The sequence below is a fragment of the Tetrao urogallus genome (genome assembly GCF_951394365.1).
Source record: "Tetrao urogallus genome assembly, chromosome: 9".
NCBI classification, from domain to species: Eukaryota; Metazoa; Chordata; class Aves; order Galliformes; family Phasianidae; genus Tetrao; species Tetrao urogallus.
Window position 1 is genome coordinate 2,188,129 of NC_136822.1, and position 23,660 is coordinate 2,211,788.

Consider the following 23,660-nt stretch of genomic DNA (forward strand, 5'->3'; position numbering starts at 1 on the left):
AGGGAAAGTATATGAAAATACAAGCATAGCTTGATCATCTCACCATATCTGGGCTGTCATTCTTGAACTGGACTTGATTTTTCCTGCCAAGTGTGTCATATATCTGTGTCATCACAGAACTGCTCTTGGTGGCGTTCTTGGCAAACATTGTTGGCTCTGGTAGGTCCCCCATGAACCTCAGGATGATAACCCACACAACTAGAGAAGCCTGAAGAGACAGGAGGCACAGTCAGACCCTGCCAAGTGCACAAAATGCCTCACACTATTTCTTCCTTCTTTAACCCAGTTCAGGCTGTTAATCCCTGTATCCTCCTGCTGTTCACACCTGAAATTTACTTTCTTGTCCAATCACATGAGCAACATTCACAACACTCTCAGCAAGAGGGTGCAGCTCTAGTGAGAATATCAGATATGCTCTGTGGTTGCTCAGCTCTCAGCACTCCTCTTTACTGGCACTTCATAGGTGTGCTGTGGCTGGAGTGAAAAAGAGAAACTGTCGCTGAACAGCACTCTGCCTTTACCCACCTGGACAGAGAAGCAGTGCTGCAAGCTCTTCCAGGAGCCTTGACACCCAGAAATAGTAAGCAAAGCTTTTTGCAGCACTCTACAAGGATGGTTAGCATCAAAAAAACCTCCCCTTCTTCACCCTTCTGTGATTCAACAGGAAAATCTGGAGGCCCAGGTTGCCTGTCCACTCCTAGCTCACAGAGCAGCAACCCTCACAAGAGCAGAGAGTTAGGCAAGCTCTGATGCTTCCTCTGTCCACTTCTGGCCCCAGAGGGCATCTGAAGAAGTCACAGTAAGCCTCAGAGTGCTCAGACTAAAGGCGACCAAAGATCTTGTGCTAGGCAAGCATCTACGTGCAAAGGCAGGCATCTGCTTGCAAAGCACCACAAAATGCTGATGTGAACAACTACTTTCATACAAGTGATTAGGAGTATCTGCTTGGCTCTAAAGTCTCTGGCTCCTAGGACTGTGCCTGAGGTGAGGGGAGCAGGTTGATCAACAAGGAGCAAGATACCAGGACGTTGTCCTTGTCGTCATGGTAGAGTAATGGGTGCCGCAGTGGTTTCCGGATGTGCGTATGCGTAGATGACCCCTGGAAATAAGTAGCTGCAAACTTTGGGAAGGTGTAGTCTTCCAAGCCATCTGCTTCCTCTTCTAGCTCCACGCTCATAGGAATCATGTCCAGGTCTACTTCTTCCAGCTTGCTGGGCTTTGTTTCCAAATCCTGTACAGAACACAAGGAAGAAAAGAACTTGGGGGTTCTGGTGGACAAAAACCTGGGCATGAGTCAGCAGTGTGCACCTGCAGCCTGGAAGGCCAACCGTACCCTGGGCTGCACCAACAGAGGGGTGGCAGCAGGGAGAGGGAGGGGTTGTCTCCTCTGCTCTGCCCTCATGAGGCCCCATCTGGAGTACTGTGATCAGCCCCAGTGCAGGAGGGATGCAGAAATGTTGAAGCAGGTCCAAAGGAGGGCCACAAAAATCATCAAATGGCTGAAGCACCTCTCCTATGAAGATAGGATGAGAGAGCTCAGCCTGTTCAGCTTGGAGAAGGCTCTGGGGAGACCTCATTGCAGCCTTACAGTACTTAAAGGGGAACTTATAAATGGGAGGCAGATTGACTTTTTCCATGGACAGAAAGTGACAGGACAAGGGGAATGATTTCAAACTTAAAGAGATTTAGATGAGATGTGAGGGAAATTTTTTACTCAGAGGATGGTGAGCACAGGCTGCCAGAGAAACTGCGGACGTCTCGTTCCCTGAGGTGCTCAAGGCCAGGCTGGATGGGGCTTTGGGCAGCCAGTTTGGATGGGGCCCCCAGCCTCACGGCAGGGGGTTGGAACTAGATGATCTTTAACGTCCTTTCCAGCCCAAGCCATTCTGTCATTCTATGGTAAGAAGCATCTTTTTCTCTCTTATCTGATATTTTATGTACTTTCCAGCTAACACTAAAGCCATTTTTCAGCCACCACCAACAGACTATTGGGACTCAGTCTGTTCTCCTGCCTTGGTCTTCAGCTGACCAAGAACACTGCTGGTTGCAAAATGCAGGTTCTGTCTTATTGCTCACATCCTGTACTAACCCAGACCATTCTATTCTATTCTACCCACTCTCCCTACTCCATCTGTCCAAATGGACATCAGTAGATAGTAGATGTACAGCCAGTTCTTCAGCTATCAGTCAAATGCTGCTTTTCAGAACATGAGGTAACTTAGGTCATGAACTTCCAGCTTGTGCCAGCTGGAAAATCAGTGAGAGCACAAGAAGCAGATCATGTAGCTGGTGCCAAAATGGACAGAATGGCATTATTTGGTGGGGGTCTACTGGGATAAGGAAATAAATGTGATGACACACAGTCCCTCAATGGCCAAAAACTTTGGGAACTGACTTCTGAAAGCAGGTTCCCCAAGAGACTGTACAGTTCAGTAAATAGAATTGACCACTGATGGAATTCTAACAGATTTGTTAGATTTACACGAACATGACCACTGTACCTCAAAGCCTAGAGGAGCCTGTCCTTCTTGGCCTCCAATCATAGAAGGTAAAAACCCAAAAATTTTGTCCACCATCTCCTGGTCACTGATAACATCATAATTTGTGTGTCTGTCGACAAAATCATCATTCATCCTTTGTCCTTCTTCCTCCTCCTTTTCTTCCAGAGTAGCCAGGTGTTCCTTTAAACATAGAAATTCATAAAGCATGATTGGAACATCATTCTGCTAAAAGAAATGGGTGTGAGGATAAAACACAATTACAAAGTGCTTTGCTCCTACAGCTGTCTTTGTAGACTGTTGATCTATTAATAATAATGTTCTATATTCAAGAACTGCATCACTTAGCAATTATACAGGAAAAGCATATTATGTTCACTGTTCTTTAGCTGACACACCTACCTTTTCTAACCTCACAGCTTCTTCCCTTGCTTTCACTGGGCCAAGGATGCTAATGAGACGTTCCTCCTCTTCCAAGCGGATATTCCTTGCTTCCAGCTTGACCTTGTTCTGCAGGAACAAAACCATTCTGTTACTGTTTTCAAAACTGCTGAGCAAGTTACACCACTAGCAAGCTGTCCACACCAGGGTTTTATCCCAACAGGGACTATTCCATTTAGGGAAGGAGCCACGGGCAGAGATCTGCTAACTGGCTTTGTCTTGTTTGTACAAGATATAATACAGAAAGAAAACCACAGCCAAGAGTTTCCATGTCAATAGATAGCCAAGGTAGTAAGCACAGGACTTTGTCTGGTAGTGCATACCAACATGCACTACATCAGGATTCCCTGAGTGTCATTATCAGGCCTTGCTGTAGAAATTAATCTTCCTTTGCAGGAATGATTTTTATCTTTTATTCTCCCTTCTGTCAAAAACATTTCTGCTCTGTCACTGAGGTTCCGATCCATGGAAATGAACATAGGAAGAACGTGTAAATAAGATCATACCTGCTTTTGTACCTCAGAATAAAACGTTCCAAAATAAATATCCACATCTGGTGCTATGCTATGGCAACACTTAGTGGTCATCATGCCTCAGAACCTCATAGAAACAATGTCATGTTGACAAAATATCTGGACACGTACGTATACCCCCCTCTTCATCCTCTGTGAAGTTTGGCAAACAAACATGCCCCTTGTATATGCCTGTATATAACACAAACAGCTTCCATCTGTGCTGCTACCTTTTGACGTATTAGATAGCCACGGCATGCAGCCTGAAACCTGATGATGTGTGCCCGGGCTGTTTCATACTGCTTAGCAAGCTGCCGGCTCCGGTAGAGGGCCTGCAGGCGCCCAAAGCCCAGCATAATCTGTAGGAGGTGGAGAAAAAAAGAAGTGATCATGATTCAATCAAGTGAGTCTGGGGTTCAGTGAGATGAGTAGAAGACGACAAAGTTCTGCAGCTGGATAAAGACATTGGGAGAGGTTAAGGGAATACTGCCAGCCAAGGGAATACTTGGAATACTTTGATTTCTGTCCGTTCAGCCTTTAAAATCATGTGAGAGAGTGTGCATTTGAGGACCCGTTCTAGGGATTAGCCTGAGCTGATGACAAGGGGAAAAAGAGAGCAGAAACTAAACCAAGTGGATGGGAAAAAAACAAACAGGGCATAGCCTTAGGAAAGGTGGAGTCAGAAATAGATCCTATCTTCAGACAGGGACTGGGTCACTGATGCAAAATAGAAAACATTCCTGACTGAAACTGGCAGTTTCTCCTCTTGCTCTTTATGAATGGGAGGTTCTATATATTAATAATTTCTCTCACAGAAACACACAATATGTGAGCACCACCAATACGTCCCAGCTTTTTTCACCCACAAAAATGTCAGTCTAAACAAATTCAGCCATTATTAAAAATAAAAAAATAACTGAAAGAGAGAGATTGATACGATGTTATTTTCTGTTACAGATTCCCAGTTTTGCTCTAACAGTTGTGGAAGAATACCCTTTGATCACAGCTTGTTAGTGATGCACAAATGCTAGCCTTGGAACAGAAGTGTGGCAGCACTGGGGTGCCAGGATGCTGGAGCCAGGCCTGCCAGAGGTTAGTTGTGTTACTATTTCACCAGTAAGCAGAAACATCACAGGCTCAGGAAGCCACGAGATGCTCCAGAGTCCTCCTTGGACCCAACAAATCATTTCCTTGTACCCTGCCATTTTGCTTCTCTCCTCTTAATTTGTGAATATTTTAATTCTCTCTACTCCCCTCAGCCTGGCAAGGCATGATATAAATACACACACACTGTATTGTAATTGTTGGGTCCCAGCCTGACTCACTGATTGAACACCTGGGGAAAGGACCTGGTCATCCCTAGGAGCACAGGTGAAGGCAATTCAGCTGTGTGACTGGATGGGGTGGAACGTGGCTGCACCTCTCTTAGGCCCCATGTAAGGGCTGACTGCCACTAGGGAAGGCTCTCTGGTTGGGGATCTTTCCCTTCTGGAGTTTTCCTTGTGAGCCTCAATCTTCAGAGGTGGGTGAGCACTTTTCTTTGCTTGCAGAACACCTTTCCATTGCACTAGTCCCTCTGTCATTATATCTCCTGTATCAACAATCTACCTTGCTGATCTTTCTGGTTGTTACACACACACACATATATGCTTCTTACCATCCTGAAATCCTTCCGGCAGCAGTAGCCTCGCCAAGCTGCTTGGATAGATATGGCAGACTTTCTCTGTTTCAGAAACTGCTTCCTATTGCAAACAGATGAGGTAAGAAGCAATAGGTTATCTCTGCTGCTTTATATGGTAAGAATAAAGAGTAAGGCTGGTGGGTTTTCTCTGTTTCTGGGATTTCTACACTCTGATCTCAGCCATTGCTGCTCAGTAGGAATACTGGAGACAGGAGAACTAAAGCTACACTAACTAGCCCTGTTATTAGTAGACGTTTTGCTAGGGCAAGTCTGAAGCTCAGCAAGGGCTGTACCTCCTGCTTCTGAGTAATGCAGGGAAGGTATTACACTGCAGCACAAAGTCTGTTCAGTTACTTTATACCATATGCAATGAGATTATCCTCACTCAAAGCGTTTTGTCATTTTATGCTTTCTCCTGGCTGATGGAGCTGTGAGAAGAGGCTGTTTTGCTGGACCTTCATATAACACAGCCCCTGGGGAATTCCATGTGAGCTCAGCTCGTTCTGGAGGTGAAGCAGCACCACGAATCAGCTGAGCTCTCAAAGTGAGAGCTTTCACATTTGTTTTGTTAACAATTTGCAAGTAGATAGGATGAGATAAAAGTATCAGTAATCTGACTTTGACCTTAAGCAACTGTTCAGCAACTGCTTCTCCACTGTTAAGAACATGTTTAAATCAAACCAGCAGTTAGTCTTATATTATGGTTCTGATTGGGTGGCACAAAAATTAATAATATTAATATGAATATTCTAATATTAATAAATACAGATCACAGAATCAGAATCACCCGGGTTGGAAGGGACCTCAAGGATCATGTAGTTCCAACCCCCCTGCCTAGCAGGACCACCAAACATACACAGATCATGACATAAAGCATTTATTGAGGACAACTATTTTTTTGTCAGTAATTAAGTGTCCATTTTGAGAATATTTCAAGCCAAATAAGAGTTGTGCATCTTTGTCAAGGTGGAGGACTAGGTAGTTTTCTATTACCTTAGTTTTCTCTTTCCTATTTTTTTCTATGTCTTATATTAAAGAAGTATCCTACAAAAGAAGGTTCTTGTAGCTCTGGAAAGAACAGATTGCACACAAACTTCCTGTTTTCCAGATACCTCATAAGGTATCTATGCTGTTTGCTATGAATGTTAAGTGCAAATCTTCCTTCCAACCCTTCCTCTCAGCTGCACGTGCAGCAATCCTGCATTTTGAAAAGCATAATTATAATAAACTGGGACAGAATCTTTGTGCAAAACTGGCATCGATGCACTGTTACATGATGAGCATAGAATCCAGGGCCAGTGGAAGGTGGGACTGATATAACCAGAAACGTTTCAGTGAGGATGTTAAAGAACAGTACAAATGTTAGTGCTTCAAACCTAATCAAATTCCCTTCTTTAATATCACTGACCTGTCCTTGAAACCTCTCATCACCTTCTGGATAAGAAGAACCTTATCTGTGAGTATTTTCTGTCGTTCCAACTCCAATATTGTATCATGATAATCCTGTTAAAAGAAAATATTGATATACAGCTGAACAAACATCACCACAACTCCTGAAAACTGGACACAAGTTCTGAAAGAGGTGCAGAATCAGTGTGGCAAGGTGGGATTCAAATGTGCAACCTGCAGTAGAAAGAGAAAGAAAGAGTAGAAAGAGTGTGCACCACCCAGTGTCTGGCAGTGGCAATGAACAAGCACAAAATTTGCCTAAATAAGGGATGTTTTTTACCTTGCTTAGGGCAAGGAAGTTCTCTGTGACAACATGCTGGTATGCAGTTATTTTTTTTATGCTCTGGACTTGAGCAGAGTCCAATGCATCACGCTCTGCTGTTTGAGCTACACCACTGGAGAATGGGAAAAGCCCCTTCATACACCAAGCTTGTGTCCATCAAATTGCATTGTCTTTGAGGACACAGATCCAGTCTGAGTTTCAAGAGAGACCTCTGAGAGAACCCAGTCCTTCTAGGTCACTACTCTTGTGCTGACAGGTCAAGCTTTATGGTGAAGTGCCCAGTTCTTCAGAGAAGAGACAAACTGTTCTTTTTACTTACTTTAAGGAACATTTTTGTCTTTCCAGCCTGCCAGCTTTCATCTTTGCCCAGCACTGCTTCGGAGATTCTGACACAGCATTGTCGAGCATCATTCTTCACCTGATGTGCAAAAGCATCATTATGATAGGGCTTGTTTGGAAACAGAGTGGCTGTACTATGTAAGGAACCTATGGTCCTGCATTTCAAAGAGCAAAGAATACAAACAGATGAGGTCTGACAGACCTCTGGGCCAACAGGATAATGAATGAAAGCTCAAATGGTCAAGAAAAGGAGGAATATCAGTGCTTGGTGAAGCATTCCAGAGTTAAAATGACAGGAAATTGTCAATTCTGACTATGTCAGAAGAGTGTGATTGCAGAAAAACAAACAACTTGAGGGCAGTAGTAATGCCACCCTGCCTGGAGTGTCTATGTGGAGCAAGTCCAGGATAGCTAGACCTAACAGCACTCTACTTCTGGCTGAGGTCCAAGTGAGGTTCTCAGTATTTAGCTACCATTCCAGGGATGACAGCTCTCTCTGTTATGCCAGCAGTAATCTAAGAACTTTATCCAATGGGAAAGACCTAACACCTCATAAGGAAGAGTTAGATTTGCTTAAAGCAAGCACGTGCTAACACACCGCTTCTAGAGCAGACCACGGCAGGAGGACTCTGTATCTCTCAAAGAACTCCTCGAAGGTGTAACGAACTGGGTAGCCAGCTTTCCTGATCCTAATGGTCTCCATCATCCCTGAGTATCGCAGCTGTTTGATACACAGCTCCCGGTCAAACAGCTGTAAAAGAGAGCAGACAAGGAGTTAGTGCAGAAAGAGGCTGCACATGCAACGTTCCTCAGGACGCATCTCTTATCTTGAGAACTCAGAGCTGCAAAACGGGCTGCTATGCTCTTCTTAATTGTGCTCTTGTTTCAGTGTCCCAGATTAATTAGCTATGGGCATAAACATGCCACTTTAAAGAGTCTTCATGTGTGTTTGGTGGCAGAAAAAAAATCCATTAAGTTCTGACTGGCTTTAGCAACCGTCTGCAATTCTATAAATGTAATTTCAGGTGAATGATCATATTGTTTTGCAGGTGCAAGAAACTGCAACAGAAACTTACCTCCTTTGGGCTTAGCACAGCATGACTGCTGTAAGTTTCTTGTAATGTAGATTAAAAATAGGCTCACTAATCCACATGCACAACTTTAAAAATGATTAAGTCACTCGACCAACAACAAACAACTGGGTTTTGATCCCCCAAGACCCAGCCAAACATTTTAAAGGCAAACTTGAGCTTCTTCTGTGGTGTCAAATCCAGCTGTATCATCCTTCTCACCCACAGCTTTCTTCATCTCTCTCAAGCTATTTCGTGGTATAGTCATTGCTGGATCTCAGTTTCTATTTGTCCCCTTGCTGGGGGCTGGAAACTCTCCGGGTCTTTGGTTACAAGAATGGCTTCTACAGCAGCTCCCAGTGCTCTTTTGGCCACCCATCACTCTAGGATGGATTTACAGGTGATTTTAGAAATGAACCTTGCTATATCATACTGCCCTTTTCATTGCAGTAATACCTCATCCTGCAGTTCTCGTCTGAAGTACAGATAGAAAATCCTACACCGCAACTGACAGCTTTTTCTCATCAAAAAGTTTAAGGAAAACAAGACCTTATGTTGTTAAATCATTACCAGTGGTTTCTTGTAGTCGTTGGGTTTGATGCAGCGGATGAAGTATGGCTGGCACTGAGCAAGAATTTTCATTAGCTTTTCCAGGGACTGCTTGAACTGTCCTCCCAGAGTAGAGAGCCGTTTGGTGGTATCCAGGCCCTGGGAAGAGTAAGCACATGCTGTCTGCTACATTGTTCATCACCAGAGGGCCAGTTAATACAGCTTCCTATTTCTGTCCTAGGTAATTGTACCACACAACAGCCAGGAAATGTTATTTACCTACAAGGGAGCTAAATCTGCCATCTGCATCTTACAACCTCAGTGATAGCCCAGCTCTACTTGGGCATAAGTTCTAGCAGTAGGGCTGGCTGTGGAGGAAGAAATTCAATCCACAGGAGCCCATATAGGCCTGTCTCTTCTAACCAAGACTGTGCCTTGTGTAGGGCTTGGGTGCCAAGCTATTATTCACAGATGTGTGCCTGAAAGTTTGGCAGGAAACTGCCACTCCCAAAAATAGCCTCTCGAGCAGGCAGGCAGTTTGCTGCCAGCTCATAGCTAGCTAGCGCTGCTAAGGATTCACAACAGCTCTTTCTTTAACCTTTAGGGTGGTTTCCCTGCTCATTAACACTACAGTAAGTAGTGAAAGGCAAACTTCTACTGGAGGATAATGTAAAAGCTGCTTTATTTTTGCCTGCAGATGCAATACTTTATGTCTCACAGCTTCTGAGCTGAATTCTGCCCCAGCTGCACTAGCGTAAGCCCAGAAGGATTGCACTTGGCTGCAATTATCTCCTGACTTCCCCAGCTTCCCTGCAAGCACAGTTCCACCTTTGTCCTCTTCCAAACATTATCACAACAGGCCTTAACTGCTCCTTCTGTGTTTAAGGGTGTATTAAATTACAGTGAGAGCAGTGCAGATTCCAAGTAACAAAAAGAATCCACTGGCTTTTTTCCTACCGTCTTCCTATGAGCTTGGAGTCATTACAGCACAATACAACTTTTTGTTTTGTTTTAGCTCAGGTTGTCGGGGTTTTTTTCACCGCTTGTTTGTTTGTTTTTCCCACTCCAGATAAATTTAAATCCCAGTGGCTCTCGTTACTTTAATGATCTTTACAGTCCCTCATTCTGCTGGTTCTTACATTTACAGTGCCCTTTTCAACGCCTGAGCTGCCACCTTCTGCTCTCAGCTGTGTGCCAATGCTGCCCTCCAGCGACCAAACACTCATGCCTTGCAAAGTAGCTCCTGGGAATAGCAGCTGTGATGCTTTTTAGGCCTAGCAAACATCTGTTTGAAGTAGATACGATAACATCAGATGGATGTTTAAACTGCATTAGTGCCAAAAGCAGTTTGCACTCCCAGACCCCAGGGGCTTTTCTGCTGTACCACAAAATCAATGGGATGGTCTCAGAAGGCTGAAGCCAGGCCCTCCCAGCCTCACTGCCTGCCTCTAGAAATGACACTGTTAGGTGGCACTTGTCGCTGGGGTGGTGGTGAGTTTTTGTGGATGGTATCCACATTTAGTAACTCTTTTCTTTTCATGCTGCTCTACTTTCTAAATGTTCTCCTAAGGAAACTTTTTTTCCCCCAATAACACAACCTTATTTAAAAAGAAAAACCCATCAGACAACATAGATAGGCCTGATATTTAATCTTAAGTTACTCATGATGTTTAATAGATGCTAAGCCATCTCTATGTTGTATCTGGTACTACTTCTTTTTTCTCCCACAGGTCGTTTACCTGTCCATAGCCAGATGTTCTGGACAGCAGAAAGCCACATTGGGCTAGAGACTGAGGAAGAGAGAACAGGATCAGAAAAAAATGCCAGGAGAACAGGGAGATAACAGGTAAGTCAACAAGTTAACTGTTCACCCTCTACTCTGAGAAGGAAGCAGAGAGATATAAAAACTAAGAGCAAAAGTACCTTCACCCAATAGTGATGCTGCATGGTTAAAGGCTCACAATTAAAGATAAGTGAGAACTGCAGCAAGGCAGAGAGCCTGAACTCCGGCCCACAGCATTTCCAGACCACTGCACTTCACTGGGGCTCCTGACACCGCCAGGCACTGATGTTTCTGTGACAATTAGCCACCAGCAACTTTGTCACAAAGGCTCTGAGCGTGGAGGGAGAGCTAACACTGCAGCAATGTGCAAGTTGTGAGACTGTCTATGGGAGATGGAGTGGCCTTCTGTGACAGCACAGCTGTTTGCTCTTTGTGCTGGCCAGCCACTCTGCAAGAAGGGAAAGGCCAGGACTCTCCTAACTTTTCCTCCAGAATCATTTGAAGAAATGAAAGGGGAAGGCATGTGCAGAAACAGTACAATAGGAAGTGAAGGTCAAGAACAGGCAGAGCATTATAGTAGGGAAGTTAACTGGTTCTGCATCACAGTGTCAGTAAGCCAACCTTGTAGGCCTGGTCAGTTCCAAAATGCCGGATAGTCCCACGTCCCAGACTAGTTGGGGTTGTTTCCACCTGGAAAATCTCCTTCAGGAATTTATTTTTGGAGGAATGAACCACTTGCATTACATTAGCACTCAGTGTGTCCCTGTTTTTCTCTAAGAAATCTATAGGATGGAAAAAAAAAAGAAAGAACAGCTTGTCATCTCTGCAGCCTGCTGGCTGTAATGCAACTCTGCCAAGCTAAAATCCACGTCATCTACAGTAACTTGATGATTAGTTTACAGTAATCCTCTTGACCTCCTGACTTCAGCAAAATAAACCTGAATGTTTTAAACTCTTATCTTGAGAAATTATAGATCAACACTACTCTGGAGTGCCATAAAGCCACAGCAAATGATGTTCTTCTCTTCACCTTCCACACCCAGCCAAGAAACGCTTACCTTTTGATTCATAAAAGACAGCCCCAGCAAAGTGGTTAATGCCAAACTTGGTGTCATGGTCACTCTTAGGTGGGATATAGACTCTGCTTTTTCCATGGAGGGAATTGATTTTGATAAGCATGGTGGCATCTGTGCCCTAGAAACAAATACAGAAAAGGACAGTTAAGTAGATTCTCTATTACAATATAAGACTATGCCCAGCAAACAAACGCATAAGGTGCTTCAAGATAACAAAGGCTTAAATTCTGCCCCTTGTTTGTGAAGTAACCAGGTAGGAACACAGGGTCTGCTTTCATTGCCCTACTGGTACAAGACTCAGAGATCCCCAGAAGGCAGCCCAAAGCAGATACCCAGCATGGACTGTGACTTCTACAGGCCAGCAACCAGCTGGTGCCATCACATCCTCATCCCCGTGGGATGCATGTGAGGGTAGTTCTGCTCACTTGCCCATCGTAGGGTAGTGCTGTGCTATCTGAGAAGCCATGTACCCTGGGAATCATGGAAGAGACTTTTCTCCTGATCACAGGACATACAGTTGAGACCACCCTCTTCTCAGGAAAGAAAGGGGAAAGCTCTCTGTTTTTACACAAGCCTCTTAAATTGCTGCCTGAGGACTACAGGTGAGCTGAGGCAGAAGCTTGCTTTCCTGGATAAGCTGGTGCTGCCATCTGATTCCTGTACTGACAGCCCTGCTTACCCTTGTCATGGAAATGTGCAGACCATGGAAATGTACAGCAATTATGTTTGAGATCAGATGCTACTTTTTCTGTTCCTCTGTTGGAGATACCAGCCCTTTGTAGAATGACATTTTTTTCACAATTGCAGAGCTCAACTGTGACTGTCATCCAAGAGAAGAAAGAGGAAGGTGCAGCCCAGACCAACAGCAAAACAGTACTCAGTATGCAAATCCATACATTTCCTAAAAAGCCACTTCAATTATCGAGTCTCCTTCCTTCTCCATCTGGTACAACTGGAAGAGTTTTAAGGCAGCGAGGTAATAGGAACAGCACACTCTGGCAGTGAAAGTATTCATATAGCAAATTAAAAGGGGTATTGACTCTCACAATGTCTCTGAAAGCCTTCTCTGCACTTTTCTGTGTGTAAAGCATTGTTGATGTGCTGTGTTCAAAGTCAAATATTACAGATGAAACCAGAAAGTTACCTTTGGGAACTTGCTCTCCTCATCAATGAGGGAGATAATATTCATGGGCTTGAGTGCAATGACTTCCAGAGCCTGGCGATTGTCAGTGAAGTCAATGTTATTCCAGGTAATGTGCTCTGCAAGGTATTCCTCTTGCTCCAGCTTGAAGACATGGTGCACAAAGAACTGCTGAAGGTGTTCATTTGCAATGTTAATGCAGAGCTGCTCAAAGCTGTAAGGGGGCAAGATGGGAACCCATGGTCATTCCTGGACCTTGGCCAGTGCTGCACTGCTCTATGGCATTTGTTTATTGTCCATATTTAATACTTTTCCAGATAAACTACTGTTATACTCCATGTTAATGATCACCACCACTGTGTGTTGTCTTAGGAACATGAGAGATGCATTTTCTGCTCCAGTAAAGATGAGCAAAAAGAGCCAACTGTTGACTTAGTGTTGCTGCTTAAGCAAGGGATGAACTGTTTCAAGGAACTCTAGAGAGAAAGGGGAACACACAGCTGTGAAAATAGCATGTCTGGGTGAGTGTATAATCTGTTTTTACTTGCAATGGCATTACCACTTCTTTTATCAGTTAATCCTTAAAACTGCATGTGAGTTTCTTTACCTGGTAATTGCTGTGGCACAATGTGTGCCAGTGAGGCCCCATGTGGACTGCAGCCTTTGGGGATAGCATAAAGTAATAGGAAAGAACATTAAAAATGTAGGATGGTCTGAGCAGATTATGTTCTAAAAGTCAGTGAAGAATATTATCTTGCTGAATGCAAGCAAGGTGCATCTGTTGCAATGGATTGGAAAAGGTTGCCATGCAGAATTTAGAAAGAATGAAAAAAGTGGAACATTTTATTGATTTATCAAGGAGTTGACAAAGGTGGAGGGAAATGGAGTGAGACGAATTACACTGTTTGTCGCAGTCATTTACTACGTGCTTCACTGACTGTAGCATACCAGCCTCAACACTGCTCACATGTTGATGGTGCCCCATGATGGAGAAAGTTTCCCTACTCTGGTCCCAAAGGCTTGTAGACTGCAGACTATGTGTGATGGTTTGTGGAGTACTGATGATATGGTACCATAAAACAGAGAACTGCTGCCTCTGTAGAGAAGGGCATATAGAAATGGTGCTCTGGGACTGAAAACATCAGTACAAGAGGTAACAGTGGTATGCAGACCAGGTGTTTTGCTGACCTGTCCTTAAAAGCAGAGAAATTAAGTAGTTCCCAAAGAGTGATGGGGGAACACTGAGCAAAACAGAAGCATAGCTGAAATGAGAATCAAAACACAGACACCTTTATGCTATGTACAGAAGCATCCCAAGAGGTCTTGTTAAAATGCTATGGAGCAAGGGGAACATGTATCTGCTCTTTGTGGCTGCCTGCTCATAGCAGCTTCATAGACATCTTCCCTGAGCAAATTCCTGGGGTTCTGGAATAGACATGTGCAATGGCTGCACCACAGTGAAAGCTGAAGGAGAAAGCAGAAATGTGACCAAGAGTAACGAAGAACGGTATTTGTCAGTGGGGAAACTTAGTGATGGAAATTTCACTGCTTTTCTGGGCATGACAATAATAATGAAAGGAAATTTGCTTGGTTTTTTTTTTTCACTTTTTCAATTTACATCAACTGCTTTTCAGCACCCCAGTGCAAATGAATCCAGAGCCTCTTACCTGTTGTTGCTAAAGTTTTCAAACCCAAAAATATCCAACAACCCAATGGATTGACGTGTATTTTTAGGCTTCTGAGAAGTTGGGTTAAAAATGGCTGAGTTGATCTTGTTCACTATCCAGAGGAAAATCCGTCCATATATACCCTGGGGAGAAATTAAAGTGAGAGCTCATCATTACAGTCTTTGGACAAATCTCTCTGCTTCCTGTTGTGTTGAAACAATGATGTCAAATTATGCCTGAAGACCAAGAGGGAACCAGGCCATCTGAATGCACATTTATCACAAAAGGTTTAACTTTAACTGATAAGACAGACAGCTCTGAAAGCATCCCCAGACTTCAAATAGAGCAGATGTAAGAACCAGTACCTTCACAAAGGCGTCCCTCCCATCTGCAGCTTGGGCCACATTCAAGGGCCTGGACACACTTTCTCCTCGGACAATGATGGAGAGGTTTGTGAGGCTGTTCTGAAGTTCACTGTAGTCCACCTGGAAGAACAGTCATGGCAACTTGATCATCCCAGGTAGAGAAAAGAGATCCAGCAAAGAAAGTCTGCCTCAGGAAGGAGGGCTGTGACAAACTGCTTGTAGAGCAGCACTCAAGAGAGCATTCTGCTACCCAAGACTGAAGGATCTCCTGGCTCAGAAAGATATCTGCAATAGCAGCACTTGAGTATCAGCAGAAAGAACAGGAAATGCCCCTTCTATGTGCTTCACTACATAAACGCTCCACAGAGACGTGCTTTGTCAGTGTGCTCAGGGAGCATGGATGAAGAAAGGAACAAGTAGGAAAAGATAAGAGTTTACTACCTCAAGCAGTTTGGTTGCAATTGAGAAGTGTGGTGAATCCATCACATCAGAGCAGTCCAAGTTGTCATACACAGCCGCTAGAATAAGAAATCATTTTCATGGTGAAACATTTCCGTTGTGGCTGGGAGCTGTGCAGCCATATTTCTGTAAGCTTGTATCTGCAGGAATGTGGCAAAGTAGTAATTTGCCTGATGAAGCTCCTGCGTTTGAAGATTTTACTAAGGAAGGTTCTAATTTTACCTAGGGATCCTGGCACATACAGGGTCCTCACAACTCCAGAACACTGTTTTAATTGTTTTATTTTAACTACAAATAGCAGCAAAGCTGACAGGATTATTAATTTTAAACTGTAGCTACTGGGGATCTGGAGTTTTATCTGACTTCAGATTTTTTTTCTGAAAACATTTCTTGTTTTGTATCTAGCTGGTGGGAAGCGTAGACAAAAAAGGTTGCCTAGATAACAATCTTCCCTCATATAGGAGATACTTCATTTTAGCAGCCAGCATTACCCCAAAAAACCCACCTGGCACCACTGCATCACACAGAGAAGAGTTCTCTTCTAAAATATGAGAGCTCCTGCTGTCCTACTGATGGGTGTTATCAGACTGTCTTTGCCTTATCAGAACTGTATTTACGCAGCTGAGTGTTCAGTACCCAGCAGGACAATGACAGCTATCATCTCCACAGAAAGCTATGGCTCAGTTGCTCCTCTGTCCTCTGACTTACATAGCACTACAGTCAGTATATGCAGCATGGCATTATATTATCTGGTGATTCAGGCTGTGTGATAAGGGTCTATTTATAACCAAGGAAATCCCAGTGTGACAAAATAATAAGATGGGTGTTTTTCAAAACATTACTCAGTGTGGAATGGTGCTTATCTGCCTGCCCCACCAACCCTGTTCACCTAACCATTTATACTGGGCAGAGAAGCCCAACCTAATCTTTACAGCTGGAAGCAGAAGCACCTGTAGGCCTTTAACATCAACTCTGAGAAGAGACCAAGCAGAGGCAATGCTGAGTTTACCTTCGAACTCCACATTTCCCAGATGCAGGATAGCAGCCAGAAGTTTGCTGATGTCCCAGTGCTCAGAGTCTGAGAACATGAGGATCTTCATCGCCGAGCGGATGTGAGCGTACTCCTTGGCATCATTCCGGCTGTCACAGGATGTGCAGTTGCCCTGCAAGAAACCACATTCACAGGTGAAGAGGATCTTTTCTGCTTTCTCTTCAGATCACATTAACTCAGACATAAGGACAAGGATTCTTGGCATTGTTTCTGCTTACTCGTTATCACCTAAGGTATACATACCTAATTAGCTTTCTCCCTGGCATGAGATCCCTTGCATTCGCCTAAAATCTGAGCACCTGTGAAAGTGGAGGATATTTCCCATGTGCTTTATGATGCCCTTTATGTTTCTTAAGGCTGAGTTGGACAGAAAGCTTTGTACTGCCACATGCTGCCCCTGCGGTGGACAGATGGACATTACAGTAAGCCTCTGAAACTGAGACTCACAGCACCTGTGTTACTGCTTCTGGTACTCTAAGGAAAGGACTGTTGGTACTTGTACTTGGTACCACCCATCTGCAGCTCCTAGTGATGGTACTGGTTGCTGGAGGTAACAAATGACAGAGGGATAATGGAGATAGTTACCATAGTGAGATAAGTGTACTCTGAGGCAGTGCCCAGATTCAGCATCTTTTTCTGCTCCAGATTCATCCCCATCAGCATGCAATAGAAGATGTGATAGTTCCTCTCCTCTGGAGCCTAGAAAGAAAGAAAGAAAGAGGCCAATCTAGGCTTGTTGGTACAGGTTTCTAGCACAGGAGCAGGCAGAATGGGTGTCTGCAAGTGCCCTCACCTGCCGGCAAACTCGGGACTTTTCCAGAAGAAACTGTTCTATCCGGGCTCCTTCTATCACACCGCTGTGGTTGAAGTAGATATCAATGTATTTACCAAAGCGGCTTGAATTGTCGTTTCGAATTGTCTTGGCATTTCCAAAAGCTGACGGGAAAAGGACAGGCAGGATCTTGATTACTGCAGTTAATGAACATCAAGTCTATTTTTGATGTGCTTCCATTTTTCTCTTGGTATTTTGCATGTTGTATACCAAATGCTGACATGCACTAAAGAATATCTGAACTGACTTCCTTCTGAAGTGACAGGCAGGCATAACTGTGCATCCAGATAGCTGGGCCCTAAAAGACATACTCAGGTGGTCCAAATATGCTCTATGTCTCTTATGACTCTTGTGCTCCCTGCAGTTCTAAGATACTGCTACAATGACACCTTCTCCTGCATCATAAGAACTCCTCTGGACCTCGTGAAGACCCAGCAAAAAAGACTAGAGAACTTCTACCCTGCATCACCAATGCTTCAGGGTTTTTAGCTATGTTATGCAAATACAATTGTTTGAGGATCTGTTCCTGAATTTTTACCCTGAGACAAAAATCTTGTGGTAAGTGTGGTAAATGGTTTTTTTTCTGCTAAATAACCCACCTTCCAGAATGGGGTTGGCCTCTAGGATTTGCTGCTCTATCCAGGAATGCTGGCCACTGATAGCTGCCAAAAACTGTAGTATTAGCTTAGTGCTTTCAGTTTTCCCAGCTCCAGATTCTCCACTGCAATAAGAAATGAGATCATTAAGGGTTTGCTTTCTTCTGTTTTTTGGCTAGGGAGGCAAATGGTAGACCAAGGTGAAATCCTACTTTATGCTGTGAAGATCAGGTTGTCTTTCATTGATGGCTGTACAATTCTAGCTGTTCAACCTCTTATCTAAAAGATATTGTGCTAAAGTGTACCTAAAAGTGTACCTAAAAGTGTATCTAAAATATATTGTGCTAAAGCGTACAGTGTTTTTTAGCCTAAGGTTGAAGACTAAATTCTCCCTTTGATTAAAAATGAGCAAATCCATGGAACACATTCTGTACCAGCAAAAAAATTAAATCACCACTTGCTTTTCTTTAAAGCATTATGAGATTTTCAGTGTTAGTCTCAGCTGAGGCAACTCAGGTGATGCCCCATAATCACACTGCAATGAGACTCTCTGTTCTCTCTACTGATGACTGGCAGAATATGGATACATGTCATGTGTTTATACTATAGCTTCTTCCATCTCTATATTAGCAGAGACAGTGTTTCTTCAGGAAATCTCAGTTTTCAGAAAATATAAGTAACACGAGTATCCTGTCCCCAAAGTAAAAGGCTAACATCACAGAGGCATATATGTGTAGAATATGTCATCACATTCAGAGTCTAGGAGAAAACAACAGACTTCAGAAATCTCTTGGTTATGTTTCAGTTTTTGTAGCCCTGACCAAAAAAAAAGTAGTAGTAGCAGGGAAGAGAATGTTTCCTTACTGTTACCTCTAGTCTTAATCTGTGCCTTTCCATTTGGAAGGTCTCCTGTGTCTGCAAAAGTCCCCCAAAAACATGCCAGATTTGGTGTCTGCCACGCATCATGAGTACAATCACCTGATCACACAGCACTGATCTCTCTTATTCCTCTTCATATTGAAGTAACAGTTGTCTGCAATGGCAAAGACATGAGGTGGCAGCTCTCCAATCCTCTTGTTGCAGTACAGCCTGATAAGATCGACTGTGTAGAGAGGCAGCAGCTGGTATGGATTCACTGCTACCAAGATAGATCCCGTGTAAGTCTGGAAAACAGTTATGAGCATTACCTCCAGCTGCAAACCCACAACCAACAATAGAACCGAAGGCATTCACAGGGTAGATCTAAGCAGATTCAGGAGAGAAACCTGGGACATCCAAAAGCCTGGTTCCTCGCCATGAGTTGGGCAATGTTACGGTTGTGTCTTTATACACTTCTTTAGGATTTGTAAAAAACAGCCCCACTGAAATGAAGGAGTGTCAAGTGCTTGGAAATTACAATGTATTGTTCAAGCACATGACACAACTGCAGACTGCTGGAGTCTAATGTAACGGTTCTGTATGCGCCTCTTGGTAGTTGTAACTACAGCATATATCAAAATCACTGCTTCATCACACTGAACATCACCATGTTTGTACTGTAAGCGACAGCTCCTCTCCTGTATACAGTGTACATAACATGGGGGATGATGTGTGAAAAAGTTGGAATGTTATTATCATATTGCAAAGTAGGAACTGAGGAACAGGAAACCTGAAAATGTCAAGTTGTTCAAACTCACAGATTAAATCTGTAATGCACAGGAAGTGAAACCAAATGTCCTAAATATGCAGATCTATTCTTTACCTGTTTTGTTACATCAAAATCAAATAAACGGTGACTTGGATTGGAGCACAATCCAAATAAAGTCACTGCACACTGGTTAGATTGATCCAGAGTCACAGCTGCAGGTAGTAGCAGCACGTGCAGCCAGTAACATGGACTGGATTTAGATTTAGCTACATGTCAGTTGCTGCTGGAAATGATCACTCTAGGAGAAAGTGAGCAGGGTCACTACTTTTGCATATCTCTGCAGTTTCAGTGACTAATATTAAATCCCTTTTTCACAGCCAAATTACTTGGATGGAGGAAGAGAAAAAATATGCCTCCTTGGCACTCTCAGTCAGTAGAGGAATTGGAGGGCCCTGTGCATGAAAGGAAGTTAGGAGGCTACTCAAGTCACTCTTCTAAAGGTGCACGAGAGGTCATTCCTGAAAGTACCACGTCCAGTAACATTGGCACTCACATAGATTTTGTGCTGCTGGTGGCGGATGAGGAGGTTATGCACCATGCCTGCCTCGTGGAGATCCCCAAGGCGGATCATGTCTTCCACCCCTTGGGCAGTGGACGGGTCCATTGGGCGAACCGTGTGCATGTTCCGAGCCGTGATCCAGTGCTCCTGAAAAAGGAAAGGCAGCATTTTAATGGGTTATGCTGTTATTTAGAGGCAAATAAAGGAGACTGCCATGTTAGACCGGAATGATTTCGAGTTCGCATTAAATGCAGCCTGCTCTAACAAACAGCTGACTGAAATCAAGAGGTGTGCTGCTCTACAGGACCAGATGATTTAAAACCCTAGACAAAGTCATTCAGGTGGGTTCCAGACATCACAAAATTACTTGGGTTGGAAGGGACCTTAAAGATCATCCACTTCCAACCCCAGCTGTAGGCAGGGCTGTCCTCCACCAGATCAGGCTGCCCAGGGCCCCACTCAGCCTGGCCTTGGGAAACTCCAGGGCTGGAGCATCTACAACTTCTCTGGGCAGCCTGTGCTGCGGCCTCACCACCCTGTGAGTAAAAAGTTTTCCCCTAACATCTAATCTAAATTTTCCCTTCTTTAATTAAAACCATTCCCCTTGAGTATAAGCCTCCTTTTAAGTACTGGAAGGCTGCAATGAGCTCTTTCCAGAGTCTTCTCCAGGCTGAACAAACCTAGTTCTCTCACCCTATCTTCATAGGAGAGATGCTCCAGCCACCTTATGATTTTTGTGGCCCTCTTCTGGACCTGCTCCAACAGCTCTGCATCCCTCCTGTGCTGGGTGCCACAGGCCTGGATGCAGTCCTACAGGTGGGGCCTCAAGAGGGCAGAGCAAGGGGTGTGGGATGCATGTAGCCCAGCCCCACTGACTTGTACACATCCAGTCTCATCAGGTGGTGTTGGACTTGCTTGCTCTTACAGTAGGAGAGGTTTTGCTCTCCTGATTCCCACCTAAAGGTTCAGATGAGAGATGTGGGAAGCCTGACATCACCTGTGTTCACAGTGCAGTTTTGCCAGAACATGTTCGAAGTAGGGATGAAACTGCAGTCCAACTGCCTTTAGAGGGATCATGATTTTATCAAATTTTGGGATTGGAGCTTGTCTGTTTCCTACTTTTAGCTACCTGCTGATAACTGCTACCTCAAGAAGCTCTAAATCTTCATACTGTTGGGATCTCTGGATACTAGGGAAGTATCACCCTATTCTGACCTTATTTTTATATTACTTCTGTCAGTTTATCTTATCAGCCATTATCAAAGTCAGACTGTCTAGATGGAGCTTCAGTCTGACCCAGTATGGCCTTTCTTCGGTACTTTTTACTTTTGATTTTTATGTTCATCATTTGCAGAAAGTTCTAGGGTAGCCCACCTTGCCTTCATCATCCTCCAGCAAGATCCGTCCTGAGTCAGAGTCCTTCACGACTGCCCCGATAGGGACATTGAATTCACTGTTTGGATGAGCTTCCAGCCACACGTGATCACCCTGGGGAGAAGAAGATCCAGTGTCAAGTAAAATGACAAACTAGATGCCCTGTAGTTCACATGCATACACTTCTTGGTCTTAATTTTCTATTGCTTTGATTGTTTCTGCACTGTTTAACTGGAAAAGTTCTTACTGTTTGCAGGCAGTACAATCTAATGGTTACAGCATTGAGACCTTAGCTCTACATTTTCCATGGCACATGACTTTGGCCAAGTCATCAGGCTCAATTGCCCTACAAGAGGAAATGACTGAAGAGCTTTTACAAGGACAGTGACTGTACAGCTCCACTACCTCCCAGAGGCTGTGGGGTGTACAGTGAATGCTGACAAGGTGCCTTGGTATCCTCACATTAGCTTCGGTATTCTTTCAGATGAGATGCTTGAAAACAAAGACATTACCAGGTGAAAAAAGGATGAACAGACCGAGTGCCTGCTCTGCTGTCCTCTGCTGGAGGAAAGGTGTGAGCTATGGCTAACCTCTCCTAGGAATGAGCACCACCTTGATGTTGCCTGAACTACTGCCCTGTTACTACTTCCAGACCTCAAGAGTACCTTCTCTTGCTCCAGACACTAATTCAGATTGAAACAAAAATTGACTGCAATTGCTAGAATGAAAATGGAACAAAGCTGTAGGCTGGATCTTCAGTGGGTATGAATTGGCTTATGCCTGCTGATAAACTGGTGTTCCACCTGAGTCTGCTGTATACAACAAGCATTTTATTTATTTTGTTGCATTCTCATCACAGCGTTACTGTCAAAGTTTCAAGTTTTTACTGAAAAATTATTTATTTTTCCTCTTAAAATAGTTAATGGACTTCCATTTAAAACCAAACAACCACAGTGTAAACATCTATGAATGTCACATAAGGTTACAAAGAACGTTAAAGTGCTCTGATTTGCACTGAATAAAACCATAGAGGTAATCTGCACTTTCAGTGCCACACCTTGTGACGGAGGTCACCAGCACAGCCTGGCTAGCCCAACCAGGCATGGTGCCTTTGCATTTTCAGTATGGACTGATACCTTATATTTTTTGATACTGGGTTATTTCTGCTTTTCTTTTTGAAATCAGTAGGGATGTTAAAGTCTTTTTCTCCTCTTCAGGCCTCAGGCTAATCAGTAAATCATAGCAAAGGATTGGACTTACCTTTCTGAAAATGACCATTATGTCTCAGATCACTGTATGCAACCTGCAGTCCCAAGAACAACACAATATTAAGTCAGAAAAAGGCTCCGGCTTTCATTAGAATAGGCAATGGAGTGAAGATACTTGCTTGTAAAGAGTAACAGCAAAATACCTCAAAGTCATGCTGCTTATTGACTGCACTAAAATGAAATACATCATAATAAACTACACCAACTCTATAAACAATTAAATCATCTACTCAAAAAAAATCTGCAGATCTGGTGTGGTGGTCTGCTCTGAGCTCTACCACATCAGCCCACAGATGCTTGTGACCATTAAGAAGTCAACGTGCAGAGTTCCCTCAGCCATGCATTAGGCATGTTTGCTGCCTGAACTGCAAGTTTAGATCACAGACCAAAAGACCCCACAATGCAATGTGATCCATTGCCCAGCAGAGTTACGTGGGCCTGCTGAACCAGCAGTTCAGTTCCTATAAGTGGCTGGCCCAGTGACATGGTGAATTCATGCTCTCCTAAGCTTCTTGGATCCCTGAGAATCCCAGCTTGAACATTCTGCCATTTAGAAAATGACATCTACAATTAACTGTCCTTGGTTGGACTGAAAGTGGTTGCCATGAAGGCATGGGCAGCAAAATGAGGAACTGGAGGGAACCACAATTAAATTAGGAGCTCACAATTGAAAAGAATAGCGAAATGTCTGGTGGCCAGAAGTCTACACCTCTGCTTTGCTTAAGGGGTGACACTGTTTAGGCTGTGTTCCTTAGAACAACCAGGGAACCAAAATCTTTAGTAGCTGCTTCCTCACCCATAGGCTACAGGGGCTGGATTTGGGGAGACTCCAGGACTGTGGTTTGCTGGCTCCCATTCCTGTTACATCATGAAGACCTTTTCCTATGTCAAGGAAATTGCTGACCAAGACTCTTCACAAAGTTCACTTCTAAACTTTGCAGTGTGAAAGGTTTCAGCTGAGAATAAACTCTGAAAAGTAGACTGCATTTAAAAACCCGACCTTATCTCTCCCCACTCATGTGCAGACTTACACAGTTCAC

General features: G+C 43.8%; 1 protein-coding gene across 1 annotated transcript in view; it reads right to left on the reverse strand.

Moving 5' to 3' along the window:
• The window catches only part of MYO7B (myosin VIIB), a gene marked incomplete at both ends in the record, with an annotated part of 43,829 nt that extends 21,199 nt beyond the window's left edge, over nucleotides 1-22,630 (reverse strand). The window contains 24 exons of the mRNA XM_079539486.1: nucleotides 44-208; nucleotides 1,022-1,231; nucleotides 2,502-2,681; nucleotides 2,901-3,008; nucleotides 3,682-3,810; nucleotides 5,109-5,193; nucleotides 6,541-6,635; nucleotides 7,184-7,282; nucleotides 7,802-7,954; nucleotides 8,844-8,981; nucleotides 11,227-11,387; nucleotides 11,664-11,799; nucleotides 12,826-13,036; nucleotides 14,490-14,632; nucleotides 14,855-14,974; nucleotides 15,296-15,372; nucleotides 16,323-16,476; nucleotides 16,950-17,063; nucleotides 17,158-17,300; nucleotides 17,796-17,917; nucleotides 18,771-18,955; nucleotides 19,973-20,125; nucleotides 21,353-21,466; nucleotides 22,613-22,630. Coding sequence (XP_079395612.1) covers nucleotides 44-208; nucleotides 1,022-1,231; nucleotides 2,502-2,681; nucleotides 2,901-3,008; nucleotides 3,682-3,810; nucleotides 5,109-5,193; nucleotides 6,541-6,635; nucleotides 7,184-7,282; nucleotides 7,802-7,954; nucleotides 8,844-8,981; nucleotides 11,227-11,387; nucleotides 11,664-11,799; nucleotides 12,826-13,036; nucleotides 14,490-14,632; nucleotides 14,855-14,974; nucleotides 15,296-15,372; nucleotides 16,323-16,476; nucleotides 16,950-17,063; nucleotides 17,158-17,300; nucleotides 17,796-17,917; nucleotides 18,771-18,955; nucleotides 19,973-20,125; nucleotides 21,353-21,466; nucleotides 22,613-22,630 — 3,213 coding nt within the window. The remainder of the gene's footprint in view (nucleotides 1-43; nucleotides 209-1,021; nucleotides 1,232-2,501; nucleotides 2,682-2,900; nucleotides 3,009-3,681; nucleotides 3,811-5,108; nucleotides 5,194-6,540; nucleotides 6,636-7,183; nucleotides 7,283-7,801; nucleotides 7,955-8,843; nucleotides 8,982-11,226; nucleotides 11,388-11,663; nucleotides 11,800-12,825; nucleotides 13,037-14,489; nucleotides 14,633-14,854; nucleotides 14,975-15,295; nucleotides 15,373-16,322; nucleotides 16,477-16,949; nucleotides 17,064-17,157; nucleotides 17,301-17,795; nucleotides 17,918-18,770; nucleotides 18,956-19,972; nucleotides 20,126-21,352; nucleotides 21,467-22,612) is intronic.
• Nucleotides 22,631-23,660: the final 1,030 nt, after the last annotated feature.